We start from the raw sequence: 27603 nt of genomic DNA, 5'->3' as shown, positions 1-27603 counted from the left end.
GTATTGGTACACCTGCACCAAAACCAATACATACGTTCAAATCATTTATGCATACTTATACATACAAAGGCTAAATCCAATCTGATTTGCACCTTAATGTCGATCGAATCTAAGTGCAGTAAAATTTCGCAATACAGTAATGACCCGATTTTGCCAGCCCCTCTGCGCATCAGACTTCTATCTTTCAACAATTTCACATAACCGTAATTCCAAATCTTTCTCATTCATCTTCAAGATGGATGGATGTTTAAGGTGCAATAAGAACACTGAAAAAGTGCATGGTTTTCGTAGAACATTGGAAAAGATTTTCAAAAAGAGTATGTATACTCTTGAGAAGCCAACCAAAGACATCGGGTACCGAAAGGGTCATACGCTCGATGACACGACTACTGCTACACAAGTCAGCTGTTGGAACCTGTTTCGCTTGTTGATGGTTTCGCTATCGCTTCCAACCAAAACAAAAACAGAGAGTTACTCTCGCAATCACGCTCTCACGAATGAAAATTTCTCACTCGTCGCTCACAGAACAGCGACGTCATAGTTCTCTCTCGAATGAATCGATGACTATCACGTCACCACCAGCATCCACCGAAACTGGCACGAGACTGCGAGGCATATCAGTCGCCTCACGCGCGAACATCATCACGGAGTCGTTGAAAGTGCAAGTCCACACCACAACCGGATAAAATATATATACCAAATCGATTCTAGCGGCCAGTGGACATTCGCTGCTGGACTGCTGTACTGATAAGACCCTCCAACGACGACGTCGAAGTGGGTGCGCGTGATCTTTGCGATTTTTCACTGGCGATATTGAGTGTTTGATTGATTGAGAGACTGAAGTGCCAGCTTGTTCGGTGAAGTGAATTGTCTACAAAGAAATTATGTACGGCAGTGTGCAAGTTTAGTAAGAAGAAACCAAAATGAAGTTCGATAAAAGGTAAATAGTCGATAGGTGTGGTTAATGATGCAGAGTGGAAGTACATACAGGCATGTGTAAATATAGCCAAAGGTCAACGAACGTTAGCAGCCCACACATGGATCGGTCCTTTCTGGAAGGATAATACATAAACGAGGGGCAGAAGCGTAAAAAGGTCCCAATACCATTTCGAGTGCGAATGAAAGTGATATGTGGACGAAGAGAATAACCTTAGAGACGTCCCCGAACGTCAAAGACCGACAGTGTGGGATGGGTGGCATCACAGGTCTATATGCACAATGTATACGTGCGTGTACCGAATCGAGAACACCAGAATCGCGCTCGTATAGATAAAACGATGGCAATGACATAATTTTGGGAAATGGGCCAGATGATTTTGTGAGCTAAATTTAAAGCGAAGTGATACGAGAGGCGATCTCTGAGTGCCGTCCGTGAAGTCGAACATCTGGACGAAGAAAGTGGGAAGGGAATTCTAAGGCGGCAGCAGAGAAATTACAAGAGCACTAAATTTGGTTTGAAAAATGTTAACTTGATGTTTAATGCTACAATCGTAAGCACATAACATCAGAGGACAACACATTTACAATTATTTCGACTAGCATGATTAAGTCCAATACATTCAAAAATAGTTTGAACGAGGACCTGGATGCAAATACATCCGTAAATCATCAGATTTTCTGAGGATTATGGTCAAACATTTCACAAGTAGAAAATTTTAAAAATTCTTTTCAAAGTTTGAGGCGGTTAAAAAAATCTAGGATGTTGAATTCAACAAATTTAACAAAGATCATGGTTTTTCAAATTTATATTAGATTGTGTTGAGGAACTCCCAAACTCAGATTTTAAGAGACAAGTTTGAACAAATTTTACATTCACTGCAACAGGCCCAAAAATGTATAGAGACTGGAAATCGCACGCTTCAAGTATTGTGAAATATTGAAATTTTGAACATTCCAAACAAAAAAATTAAAGTTTATCCTGAGTCGGAATTTTCAAAAACAGTTCCAAATCAAAAATTAGTTTGAAATATCCACAAATTAATTTGTTCTAGGTTTGCAAAGCATTCTCAAAATAACAATTCAAAAAAATGACATAGTTTATTGTGTAACAGAACTATAGATGTTCCAAACTGCGGTCCGAAGTCCAAGAATCATTTATCAATTACAGAATCAATTACAAATTCCAATCTTCTTAGAATCAGTAACATGTTTCTTCCGGGAAATATATTTTGCTAAACCGTCAATAACCACCAACACTGTGCAAATTATTTACCTCAACAGCAGTGCAAAGTCTCCCCTCGCGGGTGATACCGTCATCGAAACGCAGCTGCAACCGGCCGAATACCAGCATGGCTCAGTCAGGCTGGCAGTCACCGCCAGTAGGGGTAGCAAAGAAAGTTTGAACGGTCAAAGTGAAGTGCAAAAGCTAGACTCGCTGCCATCAGGTCGAGCATTGACGAACGATTCCTCGGAAGCAAAGGATCAAACGGAAGAGCTTCTGGAATCGACTGTTTTGGCTTCGTTCTACATGGATGGGAAGCTAGTGGAACTGGATGCGCAGTATTTGCAGCAGAAAGAGGAAGCCGACGACGAGAAATTCAACTCGACAACCGAAGGAGTGTTTCATCAGGTAGGTTTGAACGTTTTCAAATAATGCATGATGTCAGCTGATATAGCTATATAACAGACAAGTGGTGAAGCAATTCAAACCATTTGTTGAGTGAAGTGGTTGGTCATTTAAGGTTTTAACTAGACGTGTGTATCAAGATTAACCTAATTATGTTTACGCAAACGCCACCCACTATCCTAGTTTGGTTGTTTACTAGTTTCACTGTATCTTGTTACATGTTAACGAGTTATTACAGATAACAAGAGCAGAACTATTGTTCGGGTGCATTTTCTCATATTTCAGAATGAGAATTTAATATACTCGTTTGGGTGTTGTTTATTTACATGGTTGACCCACATATGCTACTACTTGATCATTTTGGATGCACATTTTGCTACAACTGAAGCATTAAACCTGTCCTTGTCTCTTTATCACATTTTGCATTTTTTTTACTATAATTAATTTTTACAGTTTCTTATTCAGAAAGCATATTTGTTTAGTCCAGAAAATCGTTTCTCATGTACAAATCACATAAATATTGCGTGATAAAAAGTTCAAAATTTGGACTAAAAGTTTATGTTTTACGATTTTGGTCAATTTTGAAGTGTCCATTGTGTCCATTTATCATTTTTGATATGCTTTCAAATAAACATAATTTTAAAAATCTTAAAAATGCGCTTTTTTGTTATTTAAATATTTAACAGCTTTTTATTTTTTTTTTTTTTTTGACGAAAAGTTTAGATATTTTTAAGTGTGTATTTATTTTTGAAAAAAACAAACCAGTTTCCCACTACATTGTCTCAGACGCCATTTCGATTAGATGAGCCGTTTTCGAAAAATATTGAAGACGCCATATTGAAAAGTTAACCTATGGCCGCATTTCAGCACAAAATTGGTTCATGACCCCTTGCGATCGATTATGCGATGTTCCATGGAATGCTGAGAGGTGAAATCTAAAATTTGATTATTTTTTCGCTATTTGACCTGGAACTTCACATTAGTGGAATCAACCTAATTCAAACTTCGGTGCAGCCCGCCCACAGTATCATTGGCAAAGTGATTTCTGGGAAGGCTTTCAGTCAGCAAACAAATGAATCGAACCCCTAAGCTTTATGACCAGGTGCTGACCAAATTCAACGGATATTTTACTTGGATAATGAACGTGACCATACCCTAATGTTTACAACCACCAAAAGACCGCGTAGGTCTACGTAGTTAATGAACCTAGAAAATTTTCGTTCATGATACAAGTTCTTCTGGAGGTAAAGATTTTCCGGATCCGGATGCTCAGTTCAGATCATTCGGAATTTTCTCACAACGCAGCGGTAGCGACAAATCGACTTGATATTCAACGCTTCGACCCACGTGAACGGAGTTAACTAGGCGCTGATTGGAATTCGGGTGCATCACGGTACATATGGGGCCTCCCTTAGCTCAGTCGGTAAAGGTGCAGCTACCAAGCAAGACTATGCTGGAGGTGGCTGGGTTCGATTTCCGGTCCGGTCTAGGAATTTTTCGGGTTGGGAAGTTCCCTGGGCATAGAGTATGATTGTACTTGCCTCACAATTACAGCCATTCCGTAGCAACACGATATAGTGTTCTCATAATTTCGTAAAAATTATTAGTTTTGTTCCTTATCGCAAAATATTAGACCCGTATTTCTTTATTTTGTCATTAGGGTGACCATTTCCATGCTTTTCCATTGATTTATAGTGACATGGTCATGACGCATGGTAGTCTAGTCGCATAGGAGTATTGAGTGAAAACCCAAAACTTGATAACTTCAAAAACATATAACTCAAAAACAAAAAAATACACACATATCGGTGAATTTTTTATATGTTGTGTAAAAAAGCCTAAATGTTCAAGGAAAAATATAAAAAAAAAACATATTGCGCCCTCTGCCTACAAACCATGAAAACCATAAAACACAAATACAATCAATGCTCTTCAGCACAAAATTCCAATTTTTTAATATCATTATATTTTCTAAATAGTATTTTTAATTACCGTAAGACGGGGTGACATTGGGCCAAAATTTAACATATAACACACGCTCGACAGGAAATGCTTTCGGCAACGTGAGACTTTAGGTAGTGATGAAACGTCGCTAGAACTATTCCACAGCCGCAGGCAGTATTTTAGCAAGTCAAGCGCACACTTTTTGTCTGTAGATTTGAATACATACTTCAAATCTCCGCGTACATCGTACGGGTTAGGCAAAGAGTGCATTTGACTTGCACTGTCGCATTAATGGCCCTTCGCACATTTTCAACTTCTATTAAATTTTCACACTGCCGTACTCTAATTGAACTATCTACCTACCATCTTCTAAGACCATTATCTAGCTAATGTGTTATCACACTCACCAACTCTGAAAACCTCATGAAAATCGTATGAAGTAACATAAAACACTATGAATGAATTGACCAGTTGTTTTATTTAAATAGTGCTGTAAAGTTAAAAATCATAAATAGTAGCAAAATACGTTTTTTTAAATGTCCACAAGCAAACAAAAAAATGAACAAAACTTTTATGTCGATAGACGAGGGTTACACGCGATCTTTACCAATACATACGAAGTACATTGTGATCATAACCAAGTGTACTCCTAATAGCTACGTTACGTTTACATATTTGAAGATATTTTCGAGGATATTTCGAGTCATCTGCCGCTCAAAGGTAAATGCTCCGAACGAATTGGATAGCAAAAGTTCTATCCTGAGAAGAAAGGTTTGTGAATTTGCTAATTTTTCTATGTGTTGCTGCCACCTTCACTCGAGCTCAGCGCTACTGTGACAGGAAAAGTTGCCAGTCTTCTTGATATGTAGTCTTCGGTTTTACAGAGGTCTATTTTTTATTTAATTTTAGTAAAATGAGGTATCAATTTCGATTTACATTTCCATGACAGTTGTAAATATATCATTGAGCAGCGCCGGTGGTTGAGCATGATCACACCTCACCCCAGCAGGCCTGGGTTCAATCCCAGTCGGCGCCGCCGGGATGTTCTAAGGCATAACACCTCTGATCATGCCTTCCTTCGGAAGGGAAGTACAGCCGTTGGTCCCCGGTCCATGAGTTTGATGGGTCGATAGGTAGGGTCCAGGTGTGGGAGCTGCCTTCCTGGCGTTGGTAGCATTGGTGCTCAGCACGGAAAACAAGATCGACGGAAAACAAATCAAAGGAAAAAAATATCATTGATGAATATATTTACACGCTTCAAACTGTTTTCCTTGCTAAAATTTGAATGTTGGAAGGTAGTGAACAATTTTTTTGATTTCATGGCCAATTGTTACCTCCTCTTACGGTACTTTTCATTTGATTTTTTGATCTTTGAAATTGGCCCAGTGGTTCGAAATTTATAAATTCTTTAAAAGGGTAATTTTTGACCATGGACCACCTTAATATGGAAATGGTAATCCTAATGACAAAATAAAAAATACGGGTCTAATATTTTGCGATAAGGAACAGAACTACCAACTTTTACGAAATTCTGAGAACCACTATATCAGTGGTTTTCAACCATTTCCGTTTCATTCCCCCTAATCTAATCTAATCTAATCTAACACCAACACAGCCAGTTCTTGAAAGCATCCTGGAAAATGATATATATACCTACATCATTTTTCTTGTCTATTTGATATATGTTTCACATCGAAGATGCGTCACACATATTAAAACGGCCAGGCCTACTGTGCAGCATTTAAGGGGCAAGATGATTCAGAAAACATCGGGCCTGTTTAAATTGATGATTTAAACACGATGCTTCAGAATCCAATAAATGGATGAAACGTGGACATCTCGTACCGTACGTTCCGATTTTGGTAATTATATGATTGGTTGGTCGTTGGAAGCATCAAAGCTAGAAAGGTGTGATGCTCCATTTTATTCTGACGGTTGGGGTATGAGCACTAACTCTTGTCCTAGCCTTTTATGACTTATGGCTATAGCGCCATTACTCGCTTTCTGAAAAGAGAAGAGGGAAAGGAAAAGGAGAAGGACAAAGGTAAAAGGATCATGTGAAATCTATTAACATAAACAATATTTTTTATTTGAAATATACAATATAGAAATGCAGAACCCGAGTCTTGTCAAGTCATAAAAAGTAACAAGGACTAAAATGTGATCCTTTGATTACTGGAAAATCCTGATTCCCTAGTTTGAAGTTGTCACGACTAGGGTTCGGTGGTAGATCTTATACCAGTAACGCGCCACAAAAAGGTGATCTCCCAACGTTACTGGTTTGAAAAGCTAAAAAATAATAAAATGGAACGAACTTACCAAGTTTAGCCAATTGAACCTAAAGGCTGCCTGACATGTGTTAATGTAGAAGTCCAAATTGTAGACGAAGCTTGACGAAGATCAACATAAACTAGTCCAGTTTATGGTAGTTGCGCGAAATGTCTTCCTTCGATTTGAGATAAACAAATGTTCGGATGTAAATAGTCGATTTTTGATGTGCATTGGCAAGCCTTTTCGTGGCCAATACTCAGGTTCAACGCTGCGACTCAACGAATGATGGAACTAATGATGGAACGAATGATGGGACGAATGATGGAACGCCTCGTGGAGGTTCTACTTAGCTTCGAAACAGCTTCTCAGCGGCAAATAATAGGGACCTAGAAATTGTCTCCTGGGCCTGGTTATGGCCAGATCAGCAACCGATTATAGATAAAAAAACACCACGGAAAAAAACAAACGTCAGGTTCGAACACCCAACCATTTCCGTTTCATTCCCCCTTGTTCGCAATCCCTCCTCCCCCCATGTAGAAACACATATCGAATAATTCAAAATGAACACCCTACACAAAATTTGGACCTTTTAGTTAAAACAATTCAAATCTTTTATTGATTAAAATAATGGGAAACATTGGTTTTGTAAGATAAAATCCAATGCGAAACCTGCACCTTAACACTTTCAGCTAGCATCTTGATTCTCGGAGCTGTCGTTGACAAGCAACACCTCATATCGTCTTCGATGTCCATTCTGTTACGGGTTTTTGTTTTGATCTGTAACATTGTAGAAAATCCGGATTCGTACAAGTATGTAGACACAAATGACAAATCTTTCGCGGTAGAATCATGTTGGAACTCAATAAGTTCATCCTGGAATTTATCGAGCACTTTATCCACTGTTAATCGGAAAGGGTTTCGAACCAAGTCAAGATCTTGTTCTTTGAATTCAGGGAAATATCGCTCGCATTCATTTTGAAGTGCTGCCAAATGCTGAGAAATTTCACTTTTGATGCTTATCGGGACTTCATTGGATTCTTCATCAATTACCGATGGAAATCTTTCAGTAGTTTGCTTAGAAACGCATTTAACGAATCAACAAATTGTGTGATTGTGGTATGTCTGCCTTGTAGTTTAAGGTTAAGTTTGTTTAGCTGTTCAAAACTACCAGCCAAATAAGCTAACTGTAAGATCCAATGAGGATCACTTACTATATCCAGTGCTGCAAAATCTCGACAGTACACTCAAGTCTTTTTTTACACGGGGGATACGAACCGCGTAAAAAAAAACCGTGTAAAAAAAAACCGCGTTGTTTCAAAAAACCGTGTAAAAAAAAACCGCGTTGTTTCAAAAAACCGTGTAAAAAAAACCGTGTTGTTTAAAAAAACCGTGTAAAAAAAAACCGCGATATTTAAACAAAACCGTTTAAAAAAAACCATGTGTTTCACAAAACAGTGTGATAAACCCGTGTTATTTCAAAATTCATCATAACAAAAAACTGAGCAGTGTGCATGGAATTTTATTCGGTACTTGTAAGTCATGATCACCTAGAACATATTCGTTCATGATAAAGTTCTTCTGGAGGTAAAGACCTTCCGAATGCTTTGATCACACCATTTCGGAATTTTCTCTCATTTGTAAATCCTAACCATCTTGAAAGCAGCTGGCTTCCACAAAGCTGCTCCCGTAGCTGAGTAATGAACAGTAAAACGTTGTAGGTACATACATATGTTTGTATGAATTAAATATCTACGTGGTGCAAATGTGCATACCGTGGTGCATCCTAATTTCAATTCATAGTGATAGCAATGTTTAACATATTAAGCAGGGTTTTAATCATACAAAGCAGATCACTAGCTTTAATGCTAAAAAGTACTGGTTTTCAAGTCAAAAGTTATTATACGTCATTTAATGGCCCCATAAGGTTACTTAAGTCAAAGTTTTTTTACCAGGATATTCGGGAGAATTATCAATCACGTCTCCTTATGTGCATTTTAGGACCACCGAAATCATCTTAGCAACAAACAGTTCGATTTATTCACTTTAATAATAAGAAAGCAAAACGACGAGGGCAAACAGACTTTTGAATATAAAAACTAATTGCTTTGTAATGGAAGTTTGCTCTTGAATTAGGGTACACCGAAAAAAGTTTTCGTATAGTTTCCATTGGGAACGCACATGATATTTTTCCAATAACAAAATTAATGATTCTTATCTGAAATTCACATAACATTCATATGATCACATGAATTCTATGTGATAAATCACATAAATTTCATTGGACACATAAGGTTCATTAGATTTTGTATTGCGATTCCCAATTATGAGATCACATGTAAAGTTATGTGAAATTCTAATGGATATGTTCCATTGGAAATGTGATTTATTTTTTGAGTGTACATTACGGTACACATAAACTTGCTGATTATGGTGATCCTCAAAATTTCGCCAAATAGCGAAAAATTAAACGATTTTCAGATTTTACCTCTCAGAATTACATTAAGCTGGGGGTCAATCGATCAAAGAGAGAATCGATCAAAGTCACTTACACCCCTTTCCTTCTAACTCCCTCAATTGTAATTGTTCGGTAGAGACAATGAAACAGGTTTGTGTTGGAATTCAGCCATTTCCACTCTTGCATGGTATAATCTAGACGTGTAGAGGCCGGAAATCGATGATTCATGCCATTTTGGAATCCAAGATGGCGGCTTCCGGTTTTGTGAAAAACTGTCATATTTTTGGAAAAACTGGATATTTTTGGAACCGAGACGACATGCAGAGGCCGGAAATCGATAATTCATGCCATTTTGAAATCCAAGATGGCGGCTTCCGGTATTATGAAAAACTGTCAAATAGCCACCAATATGGATATTTTCGGAACCGAGAAGACATGCAGAGGCCAGAAATCGATGATTCATGCCATTTTGGAATCCAAGATGGCGGCTTCCGGTTTTGTGAAAAACTGTCAAATAGCCAACGATATGGATATTTTCGGAGCGGGAACGACGTGTAGAGGCCAGAAATCGATGATTCACGCAATTTTTGAATCCAAAATGGTGGCTTCCGGTTTGTGAATGTTTCAAAAAAATGTTATGCAACAAATTTTAATTAATCTTTTTTTCGATAATCTGTAATTAATCTTCTTACATTTACAAGAACTTCATAAATTCAATGTTGAACAACATGTGATACCAGTGACTTGGTTGTGGAATGCATTTAGCACTAGAGGTTATACAGGTACAAGTGGTAATGGCCTGCTGAGATTTGCTCAGCCGAGCTCGGTAGAAAAAAACTAAGTGTGTGGATAGTACTTAACATAACAGGAACTGGGGTTGAAGTTGTCGCTGACCGAATAGTCAAAGTCATGAAACACAGTGAACGAAGAATCCTTGTCATTGAAATCGATGTTTAGCCAATAAGACATCATGGACACTGCCACTACCAGTGCACGGTATGTACTGAAGTAGACCATTTAAATTAAACTTCAATTTAAATTCCACTGTTTGACATGGTCAAAAAAATGTGGTATACATGTATGTTCTGCAAAACCATTTCATCCATGAATTGAAAGAGTCGGCTCAACATAATCAAGGCGCCCTATAGTTTGACGGCAGTGGTATTTCAATCGCGATTTACGGGGTAACCTGTTTCATCAAGCGGAATATTATTTGGCAGAATATCCCATTTCGCGTAATGTCCTACCTTGCAGAAATGTTATCCTTATTCCGCAAAATAGGATTCTGCAAATCGGAATTGCGCAAAAGAGAACTTCGCGAAATAATTATTTTCGCAAACATACGACTCCGAGTAAATTTTTCAATTTGTTGATTTTTTTCACACTATAGAGTTTTATATTTTGATTTATTCTGATACATGTGCCCTGATTCATCTATTCTTTTTGCAAGCAATGAAAAAATTATAAGTTTTTTTTTCCAGAAATGAGCGCTGGTATCAGTGGACTAAAAATGCTTCGCACTAATGGCATGGTTCCTCTGTCGAAGAGCATTACCGCAATAATATACTGGTTAGCATTGACTGACGGGGTATGCTTTAATTTCATCATTTGCTTGTATTAAGTATCGATAAGTCTTAGTTATGTAAATAAGATTTACGTCTGCCAGGTTTCCAACTAGAGTTACTTTGGCAGTGGCAGTGTCCATGATGTCTTATTGGCTAAACATCGATTTCAGTGACAAGGATTCTTCGTTCACTGTGTTTCATGACTTTGACTATTCGGTCAGCGACAACTTCAACCCCAGTTCCTGTTATGTTAAGTACTATCCACACACTTAGTTTTTTTTCTACCGAGCTCGACTGAGCAAATCTTGGCAGGCCATTACCACTTGTACCTGTATAACCTCTAGTGCTACATGCATTCCACAACCAAGTCACTGGTATCACATGTTGTTCAACATTGAATTTATGAAGTTCAATGTTAAATTAAAGTTAATTAAAATTTGTTGCATAACATTTTTTTGAAACATTCACAAACCGGAAGCCACCATTTTGGATTCCAAAATTGCGTGAATCATCGATTTCTGGCCTCTACACGTCGTTCCCGTTCCGAAAATATCCATATTGTTGGCTATTTGACAGTTTTTCACAAAACCGGAAGCCGCCATCTTGGATTCCAAAATGGCATGAATTATCGATTTCCGGCCTCTGCATGTGGTCTCGGTTCCGAAAATATCCATATCGTTGGCTATTTGACAGTTTTTCACAATACCGGAAGCCACCATCGTTGATTCCAAAATGGCATGAATCATCGATTTCCGGCCTCTGCATGTGGTCTCGGTTCCGAAAATATCCATATCGTTGGCTATTTGACAGTTTTTCATAAAACCGGAAGCCGCCATCTTGGATTCCAAAATGCCATGAATCATCGATTTCCGGCCTCTGGATGTCGTCTCGGTTCCGAAAATATCCATATCGTTGGCTATTTGACAGTTTTTCACAAAACCAGAAGCCGCCATCTTGAATTCCAAAATGGCATGAATCATCGATTTCCGGCCTCTACGCGTCGTTCCCGTTCCGAAAATATCCATATTGTTGGCTATTTGACAGTTTTTCACAAAACCGGAAGCCGCCATCTTGAATTCCAAAATGGCATGAATCATCGATTTCCGGCCTCTACGCGTCGTTCCCGTTCCGAAAATATCCATATTGTTGGCTACTTGACAGTTTTTCACAAAACCGGAAGCCGCCATCTTGAATTCCAAAATGGCATGAATCATCGATTTCTGGCCTCTACGCGTCGTTCCCGTTCCGAAAATATCCATATCGTTGGCTATTTGACAGTTTTTCACAAAACCGGAAGCCGCCATCTTGAATTCCAAAATGGCATGAATCATCGATTTCTGGCCTCTTCCCGTTCCGAAAATATCCATATCGTTGGCTATTTGACAGTTTTTCACAAAACCGGAAGCCGCCATCTTGAATTCCAAATGGCATGAATCATCGATTTCTGGCCTCTACGCGTCGTTCCCGTTCCGAAAATATCCATATTGTTGGCTATTTGACAGTTTTTCACAAAACCGGAAGCCGCCATCTTGAATTCCAAAATGGCGTGAATCATCGATTTCCGGCCTCTATACGTCGTTCCCGTTCCGAAAATATCCATATTGTTGGCTATTTGACAGTTTTTACAAAACCGGAAACCGCCATCTTGAATTCCAAAATGGCGTGAATCATCGATTTCCGGCCTCTATACGTCGTTCCCGTTCCGAAAATATGTATGCACCCATGTTGTCCGGTGAATCCACTCGAAGTACACTTCCAAGTTTGTTTTTTTGGCTAAGTCCATTCCTCAGAAAACACTTCGAATGTTTTGGCTCTTTAACCGCATTATTTCAAAAAACCGTGTAAAAAAACCGCGTTGTTTCAAAAAACCGTGTAAAAAAAAACCGCGTTATTTCGAAAATCGTCGTAAAAAAAACCGTGTAAAAAAAAACCGTGTAAAAAAAGACTTCAGTGTACACGGTGATATTGACAATTCTGCTTTGGTCACTCATTTTAGCTAACAGTAATAGTCAAGGCAAACCATGTCAATTGTCAATGACAATAGTGTCAGTGACAAACATGTGCAGATTTGTTTATTAGCTAAATTTGTAACAAAATTAAATGACTTGAGCAAAACAATTACATGGATCCATTTTAGTGAACAAGTATCTACATCCTGAGCTACTTGAATAACAATAATATGACACAGAATGTACTAAATTACACTTTTTGTTACCAGGTGAATCTTTGTCATTGACGAAAAAATGAATGAGTTTTTGACGAAGGTTTTTTTGAGGATCAAGTCTGTCAGTGACTATGTGACGAACAATTTTGTCAATATCGCGCGAAAGTCTGTCAATGACAATGACAAATCTCAGCACTGACTACATCCAAAAGTTCAGTTTTTCCTTAGAGTTCAAAAAAAGATTTCACTGCCGCTTTTAGTTTGAAAAATCTATCCGTAACATTTCCTTTCGATAACCAACGAACGTTGTTATGATACAGAAGCGTTTGATGCTTAGAATCCATGTTGGCACAAAGTTGCTTGAAAAGTGTCGAATTCAATGCACTTGATTTTACTGAATTTACGATTTTAACCATTTGATCCAAAACGACACCCAAAGATTTTCGTAGCGTTTTAGAAGCAACTGCTTGTCGGTGAATCATGGAATGAGTCCCTGTTACTTTCGGATTAAGTTTCTTCACCATTCAGGGGAAACATGTCAGAAGGGTATAACTCGAAACGTAAACAATGACTTTGAACGTCGATTTCTCTTGAATGACCACACACCCACGGAATTTGATCACTCATTTCTCTGTCAGATGATTTAGTTATAGCGAATTCGTTTATTATTCAGTTCCAACCTGGATCGGGTATCAAGATTGGGTCTGCTTGTTTTCTGACAAACGTCAGTTTGCTCGTTTGTTTTTAAAACCTAGCTCAGGTTGAGGTTCACACTGACAAAAAGTTCGGTTTCGCACTGGGTTGGAACTGGTGTTAACCCCGATAATAAACGAATTCGCTATTAGTTTGAGTGGGTATTTAGTCATTCGTAAGAAACCGACGATCCAAGTCATTGTTTACATTTCGAGTTAGACCCTTCTGACATGTTTCCCCTGCATTGTTTGGAATCCTGATTTGCTTCCTAACATTGCTGGTGCACCATCGGTACGGGAACCACACAAACACTGTCCCAGGAAAGTCTGTTATAGTGGTTATAGTAGAATAAAAAAACGAACCATTTTTCGCCAAAATATCAGCTCCTTTCGTTGATGTTTCGACAGCCGAAAAAACAGGAATTCCTCCTTGATAGTTCCGGCATGAACGTATCTCGCAAAGGTCATTAACTGGGCACAAGATGAAACATCTTCGGACTCATCAAGCTGAATACTGAAAAGTCCAAATGTTGCCGCCTTGATCTGCCACTTGGTTTTTGATATCCACGGATATATCACTTATTAGTCGCTGGACAGTGTTATCAGACAATGTAACAGCCGCTAACTTTTTCTCCAGGCTATTTCCAAGTTCTATTTCCACCATCTTCATTGCATAAGATTTAACCAAAGTTTTTCCAGTTGTATGAGGTTTTTTTTTCTGTTTGGCAATCTCTAGCGAAACGACATATGATGCTTCCACAACTCTTGATTTCGTTGCGAAAAAAGATCCCGTTCTATCCATCTTCATCTTTTTAAGATTCCGCTCACTGCCTTCGAAGAATTCCTCACCTTTATCGGAATGTTGTGGATGGAAGTTCCGGAGATTTTGTTTCAGCTTGCTGGTTCTCAAGAAATCGTTGGCCAGAACCTTAATACAAATCAGACATTGGGGTCTCACGTTCGCCGTTATGGATGTGAAACCAAACTGGAGATATGAACCAGCGAATTTTCTCTTCTTATCTCCCATGGCAATATTCTGCAAATAACAACACAATAATCACGGTCACGATTTGATTATCTTAAATCTGTGATATCTAGGACCAACGTTCTTTCTGGAATATTTAACAAATATCTCAACACAGCTTGAACAAAAATGAAAACGGGTTTAAAGTTAAGTAAAAACCACGTTGATGTTTGCTTGTTGATGCACGCCAATAACGAAACTGATCGAGAGTGCCGAGAAAGACCCTGGGGTGGGACGTGCTGTCAAATCAGCCTACTGATCATTCTTGTATGAAATTGGTTACAAACGTAAACAAACCTTATAGGTTTCTTATGGCTTGTGTACGTTTGGAACCAGTTATGCGAGGTAGGCGACGATTGTTCGTATTTGACAGCTACCTCACCCCCTTGGGAAGACCGAGACAAAGAAAAGAATCTGAACTGCAATGAAGCAAATGTTAATATGCTGCATAGGATACTTTTGTGCTGAATCATGAAGTACTGAAATGATTCTGCTGTGAAAATTTCTTTGAAGTTTTGACCAACAATTATAATGACATGTTATATTCCTTCACGCATAACCCCCCTAGACCGCTTCCCGTTTGAAAACCACTGCACTATATCGTTTTGCTATGGTTGTATAAGAATATTTGTAGTATTCGTTATCCCGGTAACAGGGTTACTGTCAATTTGTGCCATTTTCTCTTCAAGCACGTCTTCCTCCAGGACCTTCTTCTGTTTCCTGATGGTTGTTGTTGTCCGACGATGCACCTTCGGTTACTACACTACACCTTGCTACACCTACGTACGTACTTCTACACTAAACCAATATGACATATTCCTGTTATATGGAAGTCTAATAAAATTGCGCTATAAGAAAATCCAATGAAAACGATATGATTGAAAATCTATCAGGTAAATTTTATATGAATATCTGATACATTTCCAATGCTGATATGTAGGTAACTTTTATATGATCTTCATATGATGAATGAAAATTGGTCAACTTATAAGAATTAACTGAAATGGATTTGAAACCCATCAGCATAAGCTTTACATTTCACCACAGTATCATATACATGTCATAAATCAATCTTATTAAAATTTATATGAAAATCACATGATATTTAATTCTTGTTTTGACACATATATTTTATCGGTTCTAAAAATAAATCGAAAAATAAACATCCGACAGTGGGAGGTGGTGCTTCGAGTGCTTTCACAGTTGCGTTTATTTTATTTTATTGTAGCTGATTTGGGATTCGATCCAGGACTGTTGAGGTGTAATGCTGTCGGTGTCTGCGCTCGGTTCCACTGGGCCACGAATGACTTGGAGATTGAGCTCGTTCAATTAGCATGAAGTAACATCAACTCTTCGAACTTGGAATGTAGTGCAACGTTATGCTCGTTATGCTAGAGTGAAGAAATAAAGCACTGACAAACTTATGTTCCGTTTCGGTGGTGGTTCTAATCCATCTTAATGCTACTGTGTGCAATAAAACAATGACCAAATTATATGCATTCATGGAACTGGTTCATGAAGTTCCAGTACTAGTGCTGGGGAATCCGAATAAGCCATGTAGAAGGCTTACAATTATAATTTTAGCAAAGTAAATATTGCAGTAGATTTTTTTTTCAATTTCAATACATTCTCTTCTGGACAATAACAAGTAAAGATTATAAGTATCATTGTTGTAAGCAGTATTTAGTTCGACTAACAATCATGTTCAATGAGTATACGATAACATCGTTGAAAATTATTTCAATAATGTATGCAGAACAATCATATAATATGTATTTTATTGGGAGCGATATTCATCCCAAAAACCATGCCAAAACAAATGTTTGCTGTTGGATTCCTCAAAAGGCAAATCTATATGACTATCTAATGATTGGCATGGATCTGTCAACAATCTACAAACTTCAAAAATTGTCGGAAGCTATTCCGACAAGCGATATAAATGTTTTCCTATAGTTCAAACTTAAATGACTGTCCAATACTTTCTACATGTCTTTTTACACGCGAAATATCAACAAATGTCAAAAATCGTTAAAAGCAACTTCAATAAAATATACATGACTGTCATATAAGATATATCTTTTAGTGAGCAATATTCATCACGAAAACAGGTTTGTTTTACTGGATTTGCTTATAGTGCAAACTTATATGAATTTCCACTAGTTTCTAGATTTCTGTTCCCACCCATGACATATCAACAGGTTTTCACTATAAAATATATCAGACAATATTCATATACACAGTGATGGCATAATCCTCACTCAAATGATTTTGTTTCGCTCTCAAGGGCTCCCAATATCACGCATGATATTGGAATAAAATATCAAGCATGATATTGTTTTTACAAGCTCCTTTGATATTGCGAGACTATTCAGAACATGTAAAATTGCAGCCACGAGTTGACTTATCACAAAAATGATTCCTTTGCACATCGTTTTCTTAGAAAGAGAAAGCATAGTTTGCTATCTTTCTTTACGCTTCACAGATGGCAGACACGAAGTCACTGCTGCCTCAAGCTCAAACTCAACACAGTTTGGTGAGAATTGTAGCCGGGGAGTTTTGTTAGCATGATATCATAGCAACCGTATCACAGCTTGTAATATCATCGGCTGTTGTTTGCGTGTTGAGTTTTTGGTTTACGATACTCAAATGGATTATGCACATTGGTGAGATTAGATCTTTTGATATTTTCACAACACTGCATATACATCTTACCCATCGCTAACCACGTCAGAAGCAAGGGAATGTCATGTACTAAGTATGTGAAATTACGATAGAAATCATTCCATATCGTAGTTTTAGTTTTTAACTGATAATCCAATGGAATCTATCAATCATCACATAAAATGAATAAATCTTCTGACGTTGCTATGTTATAAGATGGATCCAATAAATCGTACATGTCGATTTGTTTCAGTGTATCACTCTGTTATTCATCCTGTCGATGCTTCTCTTGTTGCTTCCGAACCTTTCACTTGGAGCAGGAAATCATCCGATGACGTAAATTGCAGAATCTCTTAAATGACCAAAATTACCGTTTAAGTCAGCAAAATAATTGCTGCCTTTTTCAATCATTTATTTGTAGAATTTCAGTAATTTTATTTATGATTTACTGCTATTTAATTATTATATTTTTGGATTCGTTTTAAATGATTTTTATTCGAGGTTAAAATGTCTAGTGGCGAAGTAGCAGTGATTCTATTTTAATCAATCCTGAACTAGTCCTGGTTGAGCGCTAAATGCTTCCTGGTGATTTGGCCGGTTGGTGTGCCGGATAGCGTATCCATGTCTGGAGGTCTACAACAGACAATGTTAGTGACTGTTTTAAATCAGTGAAACATCTGGAATAAACTACCCAATTCCGTGTCAGTTTCTGCACTCCTGCGTTGGCTTCCAAACATTTTTATTAAATCCCCCCGGTCGTCGTTGTGATATCGACATCTTCCGTTGCTCCGGTTGTGGACCATAGCAGTAAGGGTGAGTTGGAGGCTCCAGCAAAAATATCTGTTGCGGATACCAAAAAAATTTTTTTGGTGCAACAATCAAATTTTGACACATCCTCACTGCACAGGCGCAGAAATAATTCAGTGATGTCAGCTACTTTAGAGATCACAAAAATTATGTACCATGGGTGCCAAACAGTGCCAATGAGTGAGCCATGGTGTGCCCTACTGTGTTTTTGGCACACTGTGCTGAGTGACCTACACGGAACGAAAATCAGTTATTTTATTCATGTGTTTCACTTATACATTTTTGCCACGGAGATGAACCAGCGTCTGACTGAAAATCTCCTTAATAAAGACAACCAACCAACCAACCATTTTTGCCAAAACATCAGCCTTATACATTCCATAAGACAAACCACATAGGTCCTATAAGAATTTATAAAAGATATGTGTGACCGATTATATATTTCATTTGACACATGATCTTCATTAACTTTTTGCAACGCGTCTGCTTATTAGTCGATTTATACATTTTATGAATAATCAGCAATTGAAATTTTCCAAAAGGTATAAGGAGATTTCTATCCGTGGACCCCTTGTGATGTTATTTATTTCCGTCGAATTCGAGAATTTGCGATGACAAAATTTCTTGAAAATTGAAAGTCAATCAAAACTTTTATGCAACTTTTTTACAATTGTGATAGGGTAAATGTCGGCTTCGGCACCCATTGACTGTTTTCGGCAACCAAAATTTAAACGTTAATTTCACTATGTTTTCCCATCAACACACTTCCCTGAATGCATCCAAACGATTCTTTAGTCTTTCAGCTTCAATCTGATTGTATGTGTACGTCTGAGCAGTCCTGTTATGGCAGATTTTTATTCAAATGAAGCATACGTACTCTAAAATGGGGTTGATTTCAAGTTGCCAATAATAGAACAGCTGGTTAACACGCAGTTCTAATGGGAAGGATGCCGAAGAAAACGAGGCTGCCGACAATAGCCACACTCACCTGAGAAGTTTTGAGCGTTGTAAAAACGCTTTCAAACACTTTTGAAGAATTCTGTCGATTAAAATGGATAGAGAAGCAAGCAGCAGATGAATGTAAACCAACAGACACGTCATATATGTGCGTGACGCTGAGAAAATGCTAATAGAAGTGTGGACACTGCTTAGATTGACGAGAATACGTAAATTCCCCTACTCTTTTTTCTTAATTTCTAAGAATAAATGTTGTTGACAATTAAGTAATGTTTTCATCCCAATAGTATAGAAAACGCGAGGGGGACGACTCTACATATCTACGATGCAGGAAATATTGTGTTTTGATGTGGCTAGCTACGCGTACGCTGAGTAGATAGAAAGAACATTTATCATGGTTTTGAAGATTTCCTGCAAAAAGATGATGTGCGATGCAAGTAGATGCGAGAAATGAAAGAAGATTTTTCGTAGATTTATTCACTAGTGTGAGATTTTTGGAGCATCTAGAATTGAGATTTAGATGTGTCGTTCCCCTCGAGAAAACGTACACTCAAAAAAAAAATGCCACGTTCCATTCATGTGTTTTGGAATATGAAGACCATTCATTGCTTGTCACCATAGAATCATGTGCTTTTCCCTCGGATGTCATGAGATTTACACAAAAAAATAATATGTTTTTATTGCTTATGAAATCAATACTAACCACACATTGATTTCATGTGTTTACTTATCGAAATCCATGAGATCCTCATATAATTCTGCGCTACTGTTTTCCACTAGTGTTTTTAACGTGTATGACACATGAATCGTACGGATCTCACTATAATGATGAGAAGAGTGCCTAAAGTGTCAAAACAAACATGGAAGGCACCAGCAACTTTGCGAGGAGAGTAAGTTTGTTAGTGGAGTTAGGTTTTCCTAACGAAATTATAGAAATTATTAACCGTGAGTACATTGTTTGTATGATAAGATATATTTATAACATTAATGCAATATTTTCATTACAGAACACGGCATTGATCCAACGAAAAACAGGATTAGAGCATCCAGGGCATAGGTTAAGCTATCTTCTACGATTAATATACTGTACAAACAATATGAAAATGTAAATTAATGTATCAAAATTGAAATGTATCGTGTTTATCATTTTTACATACTGAACCCCGTTCAATAATTATCTTTTAAGTAGACCGTAGTTCTTTATATTGAGTTTCAAGCGTATCAGATAACAATTTTTCTGTTTGTATGATACTATTGGAATGCAGTATGCATGACTACGATTTGCTTAAATGAAATTCAGTTATCTATTTCAGAGCAACAAATCAACTTGGAATCCAATAGTTATACTATTAGATTGCTACAAGGTCTTTCATCAAATTCATGTGCATCGTGTTTAAATTTAGCATGTGTTGTAGAACATATTCATATGCAAAACATATCATGGTAATAAATCATGCACATGACTTTGACATTTAAATCACATGAAATTCATGTGTGCTGTAAGTGAATGGAGCATGGATAAGGTATGGCTGATTTCATAAGTTAGACATTTGAAATGAATGTGTTTGCCACATTGCGCCAATTCAAATGTGAAACACATGAACGGCGCGTGTAGATTTTTTTAAGTGTAGGTTTCCGTTTTTTTTCCAGCAAACAGCAATTCAAAACTAATAGTTCCTAGTAGGGGAACAGGGAATAGAATGAACCGATCTTTTCAACAGTGAATTCATTCAAAATCTATGAATGTAAATTAATTAAAAGTTAAAAGGTACATTGGTTGAAAGTCCTGTGCGTTGAAATGATTGATATTTGCATTCATAAGCACTTAAAATCGTCAAATTTTCATTTCACCCTGTATGCCCATTTTACCTCCACTTCCCCTAGCATTCAAATTTTAGCGAAGGGTAAGAATAAACATCATTCAGAGCGAAAAGTATGACAATTCATATTTAGAAACTGAAAAATTTAGTGAAATCTGCAGGCTGACAAAATCGGGAAAAAAAACCTAACAAAATCGAGGGTAGACAAAATAGGGAGCTGATAAAATTTGGAAAGCACTGTAATACAATTTTTCAAAGCAAATTTGCATGTGACACCTCACGTTTCGACGTTTCTTGAATCTAGCTATTTCCACAAGGGCCGGCGGCTGTTGATCGATGCTAAACAAATATGAATCTTTTCTAATAAACAAGTTTTGCGAACGTCTCTTTGCACATTAGATATGAATAATTCGATTGCTAATTGGCACCTTGTAAAAATGCAAACAAAACTTGAACACTGTACACGTGACAAAGTCACACATTCCCATCGTCTAGCGATCTAGCCCCGCTCGAAAGCAACTTGTTTTCAATCATCTGACAAGCCTGGCAATCAGCGGGATCATCAAGCAACCGGTTTGATGCAACAAATTAAAACAGTCAATTGACGGTCCTCAATCAAAACCGTCTACCAGCTGATTCAATTCCACGCGTTCGTTTTAACCCTCGGTAACCCCAACCACTCTAACCAATTAAAAAGCCCTAATCGATGTCGTCAAAACACAACAGTTGCTGATGCTACTCAATGATCATTGTGTTTGTTTGTTTGTTCTTTCGTTTCAGTGTCTTGTAACATGTGCAGTGTTGCTGCTGGCAGCAGCATGCGGTATGCCAATTGGCTACTCGGCAGTACTGCTTCCTCAGCTCTACAACGTCAGCGAGCCGCTGCTCATCGATATGGAGATGGGCTCGTGGATTGGTGAGTAGCATAATATGAGATATATGTAGCTCCTCTATCGGCCATAAGTCTCGTCAACAACAAAGGCAACGACGACGGAGACGACTTGCCCAGCGTGCAACTGTTTGAGCAAGGTCCGACCCCCCAACGACGACCATCCGAGAATAATCTCTAATGAGTTGAAAATAAAAAGCATTAATTCTAATGTGTACAAATGTGGATACAGCCCGATACGGCTATGTAGGGAAAAAACTAGGTCAAACACAACCACTTCTGATAAAACCGCATATTCTACATAGACGGTACGGGTAGTATGCAGTGGGTGACGTAAATCAACGTACTACACGCGCCCAAGAACTTTTCGTGTTTGAATTGTTGGTATATTGCCTATATACTATGTATGTGCTTTCTTGAAGATCAAATTTCATTAACTCTGAACTTGGTAAGGTGGCTGGCCGTCGTCGTCGCCATCTGATACAACCACCAAAATTGCCCAAATTTAAAAGATTGTTCTATCGCATTCCACCCTGTCACCGGGCCTTGATAAGAATTTATTATGCACGCATGTATTATACACGCAACTGGACAAGTGTTGGTATATTCATAACAAAACAAAACAGTTGGTTTATATAAAAGTGGAATGCATCCATAGACATGTCCATATATCTTGGATAACGGAGGAATGCAAATTTGACGGAATTCGCATTGGGAAGTAAATTCCTGTTTCTACAGAAAGAGAAAGAAACTAAGAACACTGAAACCAAGCGATACCCATCTAGGATTAACTGAATTCTACATTTTTTTGTGTTAATCGTTTTTAACGACCGTATTATCTTATTCTTCATGGTTTTAACCGAGGGGGACGACTCTATCTACGATGCAGGAAAGATTGTGTTTTGCTGTGACTAGCTGCGTGCACGCTGAGTAGATAGAAAGAAGATTGATGACGATTCTGAAGATTTCCTGCAAAATATTATGCCCGATGCAAGTAGATGCGAGAAATGAGAGAAGATTTTTCGAAGATTAATTCGCTGGTGTGAGATTTTTTGAGCATCTAGAAATGAGATTTAGATGTGTCGCCCCCTCGGTTTTAACCACGGTTGTTAATCGATAACCGTTATCAATTTAATTTTAAATTGGCTCCCTACTTGACTAGCCTATTGGTCCCAAGCAAATCGATTAACGTACCCCATTCTAATATAAATTCCAGTACTACACTATGTTTGTTTTGATTCACTATGAAAGTTTGACAGATAAAATGAGGGATTAGTGGATTTTCCTATGTTTCCAGGGTTGAATCGATTAGCTTGGGACCGAAGAGAGTATCAGAGCTGAGCCAAAAAGTTGAGCACGTTTCTTCGGGACCTTCTGGTCTTAGAGTTTCCTCTATGGTAGCGCTGCGCTCGAGTGAATGTGGAAGCAACGTATAGAAAAATGAGCAAATACACAAACCATTATTCTGAGGATGGAACCTTTGCTATCGAATTCGTTCGGAGCGTTTACTTTTGAGCGACAGATGACGCGATTCTGCCTGGGCCATACCGGACGTATGAGAAAATGGAAGAGTTGCCAGTCTTCTTGATATGTTGTCTTCGCTTACAGATAAATCTTCCAGCTCAAACCTTTGTAGGGGTAAGAAGTGGGACCATCATCATCATCATCATCATCATCATCATTATATTTATTGATTCCTGTCAGCAATCGCTTCTTCTTTCTGAGCATCTTGAATTCACTCTGAGAGCACCACACTCGCATTTTTCTCTACATAAAATATAATGTTATTAGGATCTTCGATAATTGTGATGGTCGGATTTCTGATTTCTCGTTCGAGGGAATATTAGTTTATTCAATTTTTGGTTTTGTTGAATCGGTGAACAAGCCGTTTTAGCAACCCACAAACTGATTGATTATAGTTGTCTCGAAGAGTTAACTGAATATTTTGACATTCGACAATTCGACTAAACTTCCAGATAATGGGGGTTATTCCGAGAGTCGAAGTGACATTTGTCACTAGTGAAGTGAGAAAAGTCACGTCGTGGTGACGTGACTCTCTGTGCAAATCAAATGGAGAGTCACGTCACCACGACGTGACTTTTCTCACTTCACTAGTGACAAAAGTCACTTCGACTCTCGGAATAACCATCAATAGTTTTATGTTGTGAGAATTTTGAGAACATTGAGAAATACAGATGGATCTAACCGAAAATATTTTACACTGATAACAAATACTGAGTACCCTTAGGCACAGAGAACAGACGTAGAGGCTCGAATTAAATTTCTGTGAAAATTTGTTTAAAGATTCCTATTCGATTTAAGCGCCACCAACGCCGACTTTCCCACTTTAAACCCCTCTGTGACAACATGACGGCGCTGGCGTTGCGTAACGGCGACGTTCCCATTTATCTTTACACAAGTTTCTGGTGGAAGTTGGACATCTGTTATCTGTGCTCTAGGTACATACACTCAAAGATAAATTAAATCAAAAAAGCTTAAAATGTATGCAGATTCCAGCTTCATCTTATTGAGTCCGAGCCATGATTACTTCGACAGTAGTCATGCATGATTAAATTCGAAATAATCTTTCCAGTATTAAATATTATTCTTTTTCAATACTGATATTATAATCAAAACAGATTAAAATTCAATCAGAAATTATTAAAATAGAATCAAAAATGATTAAAATCTATTCAAAAAAAGATAATCTACAACCTAATCAACCATGATTAAACTGGGATTAATATCAGATGCTTATTTTTTAGAAAGAGAGGATTAATTTTTAATCATTCGGTATGATTAAACTGAGTTTTATGTCAAATTGATTAAATTTCAAGCAAAATGGGAATAGTTCAATTTATCAGTGTAGGCTCGAGCAACAACAAGCGAATGAAATTGAAGAATCAAAGTGACGATTAACTCACAGATGGCGAGTGATGGTAATGACGTTTTGATATCTGTCAAATTGAATGACATTTTTTTTAGTGCATCATAATTTTTGTAATTTAGGATCTGAAAATTAGTTGTTGCTTTGCTTCGTCAATATCCTTTCAATCTTCCAAATGCTGAATTAAAGCTGAAATCTGGGCTGATTAGAAGAATTTGAGAAAATTAAAGATCAAACGTTAAAATTTAATGGAGAATCTACGGGTTTAATAAAGCCAATAACCAGAAAAAGATTTTTGAAATCTTGAACATAAAAAATCGAATTCTAGGGAAATGTGATTGTTTCTTCATTAACACTCCGAACATGATGCCTTCCTGGTAAAATGTGTAACGATGTGTATCGATTTTAAATCTATTGATACCGAATAAATCTTTAATGTGGACCGTACACGATTGCTTTTATTGACAATAATCGTATTGTCAATACATTCAATATTGACGTCAATACATCGGTATTGACAATATTTCTGTATTCACATCATCAATATTAATGTCAATAATTCCCCTTCGCGTCAATATATTGATACGTGTGGGGTTTGCTTAAAGTATCGTGCACCCTCGTTAATCTGGCCGTTCTTAAGGGGGTATTCCCAATCTTTTGCCTTTTTTCGGCCTGTTTTTCAATTAATTTTTTTCAAGGAAAATGAATAGTAATGCGCCTAACTCTTTGGGATTCTTGTTTATTGAACATTAAAGTTTACAAATAAAAATTTTTCGACATAAAAAAAGACATTATTGACGTCACAAAATGGCGGCAAACAGACCCCTGTTCGCCGCAAACGCCTGGACGGGCGAAGACTTTTCTCGGAACGGCTTCATCTGAAACAGATTTCGTGATGAAATTAATAATCTGCATAAGATTCTCTGGAGCTTCTCCCGTTGGCAGCAAAAAATCTTGCAAATTAACAAAATGGCGGCCAGATGAAAAAACAGGCGATTTTTAGCCCGCTTTTTTTCAGCTTTAAGGTGCTTCAAACAATGTTAAATGTTAATATTTTTGGCTGAAAGTGGGAGAAGCTCCAAAGAATTTAATAAGAAACAAAATGCGCAAAGATTCAAGTCAATATCTCTTATAGTTTCTGAGAAAAATCTTCGCCCGATAAAAAAAATGTGGTTTCGAGAAAAACGCGTTTAAAGTTTTGACTTTAGTTAAAACCATTTGGGGGTTCTTACCATTAGTCAGCTATGCCTGGACACCGAATTCGCTGATCGGAAAACGGCTTGGGGGGATGAAAGTATATAGTCTAAAGTACAAAAAAACGTGAAAAAAAAAATTTGATTTTTTGAAAAAAAAGATCGGGAATACCCCCTTAATATGCACGCCGTGCAAACTAAAAATTGCTCGAACGTTATTTAGCAATGGAGTAAAGCGAAATGAAACGATGCGAAACGGAACGCAGAATCATTTATAAAAAAATCTACATTTGCCAGCAACACTGACTGGGTGTATACTATGGCTTACCTTCCCTTCTAACATAATTCCAAGACATTTATGAGGGGTCGTAGAGTTCTCTGCATCTCTCTTAAGTAAATGTTGGACCAGAGAGAATAGGTAGAGAGGCGAAGAGTGAAAACCGTGGAAACGGCAGCACTCTTTTTATTATGATTCCATCCTACAAGTTCTGGCAACTGTTTCTGAAGGGCACACTTCAAGTGACTTTTTTCAACCATCTATTTGTGTTGTTTTTACCCGCGTCAGAATTGTTTTTTGACGTTGGAGAACGTCTTTCGGCAACATACGGGGGTACAAAATTGAAAACAGTCATTTTGGATGCGTTACGAAAAACGAAAAGATTTTGAACCATAATAACTCAACCGTCTCTCGATAGATTTACGAGATAATGGCATCAATCGATTGGAAATATTTCTAGCAATTTGCTGAATGTTTTAAAACTATTGATTTCATTCTGTAAACTATTGAAAAATGGTTAAAAGTAAACCATTGTCTAAAAATGGTGAAAATCGATTGATTTTTTTTATATTCTTATACTTTCTCCAACCGAGACATCAGATGCGAGTATCTGACACCTCTGATATTTTCTGTTCTACTTTATAAGCGTCCAACAAGGTCGCCTGTTCCATCATTGTCTATCCGATCGTCGACCCAACAGCAGAGCAGCAGTACCAGAGCAGCGGAAGCAGAGCAACGGCAGCAGAGCAGCGGCAGCCGAGCCTTGGGGCGAAAGGGCAACTACGCCGAGTGCGTTGGTGCCAGTGCTCCGGTATACTGGGCCGCCGTCATGGAATGCCCAGCTGCTGCAGTTCTCAGTCGGTCGTATTCACCGTATGCTCTGCAAGGGCAACTACGCCGAGCGCGTTGGAAAAATGGCCCTTTTCAGGGCCACAACATTATCAAGAAAGAGTTTAACGATTAATTTTCTAATGCCTTTCCGACACTTTTTTCATATGACTTTCATCGGCCTCATGATATTCATGTGATTTTGTGGTGGGATTTTTAGCAATGTTAAATTCACATGGTTTTCATCCATTAGATACCTATGTGGTAAATTTTTTGAGTGTATGCTTCGGCAATCAAAATATTGAATTTCATTCCGCTGGCCATAAGTCCAGGGCCACCGCAGCTCTGCCAAGGTAGGGGAAATGGATCTAAGATTGGGCCCATCGCTAAAAATCTGCTATTTACCAATCTTATCTATATGAACGCGTCGTTGGGACGGTACTGATGGATATTTTAGGGTGCTTTTGAAAATTTAGTCGATAGTTTAATTTTAGATATGGATGGAATAATAACACTGAACTGGTTAATTTCTAGGAATTCAAGACACGCCTACACTAATCAACCAACATCGAACCTACTCGATGAGGATATCAATTAACTAGG

At 37.8% G+C, this 27603-nt stretch overlaps 1 protein-coding gene across 1 annotated transcript; it reads left to right on the top strand.

The window, feature by feature from the left end:
• Window positions 1–866: 866 nt before the first annotated feature.
• LOC135708907 (uncharacterized) lies at window positions 867–21996 on the top strand. The gene is made up of 4 exons (XM_065231088.1): window positions 867–940; window positions 2221–2569; window positions 21707–21842; window positions 21908–21996. Exons 1-4 carry the CDS (start codon window positions 924–926, stop codon window positions 21994–21996), a joined length of 591 nt encoding a protein of 196 aa, XP_065087160.1. The 5' UTR covers window positions 867–923.
• Window positions 21997–27603: the final 5607 nt, after the last annotated feature.

Source organism: Ochlerotatus camptorhynchus, unplaced genomic scaffold, assembly GCF_037179485.1.
Source record: "Ochlerotatus camptorhynchus isolate MF236.1 unplaced genomic scaffold, CSIRO-AGI_Acam_v1.1 ptg000341l, whole genome shotgun sequence".
Classification (NCBI taxonomy): Eukaryota; Metazoa; Arthropoda; class Insecta; order Diptera; family Culicidae; genus Ochlerotatus; species Ochlerotatus camptorhynchus.
This window is presented reverse-complemented; position numbering and strand designations above follow the sequence as displayed.

What these genes read in the sequence shown, in the direction of transcription:
- LOC135708907 (XM_065231088.1), top strand. An exon ending in CCGAAGGAGTGTTTCATCAG is followed by an intron (nt 2,570 to 21,706) that starts GTAGGTTTGAAC and finishes CTTTCGTTTCAG; the next exon opens with TGTCTTGTAACATGTGCAGT. An exon ending in GGAGATGGGCTCGTGGATTG is followed by an intron (nt 21,843 to 21,907) that starts GTGAGTAGCATA and finishes TCAACAACAAAG; the next exon opens with GCAACGACGACGGAGACGAC.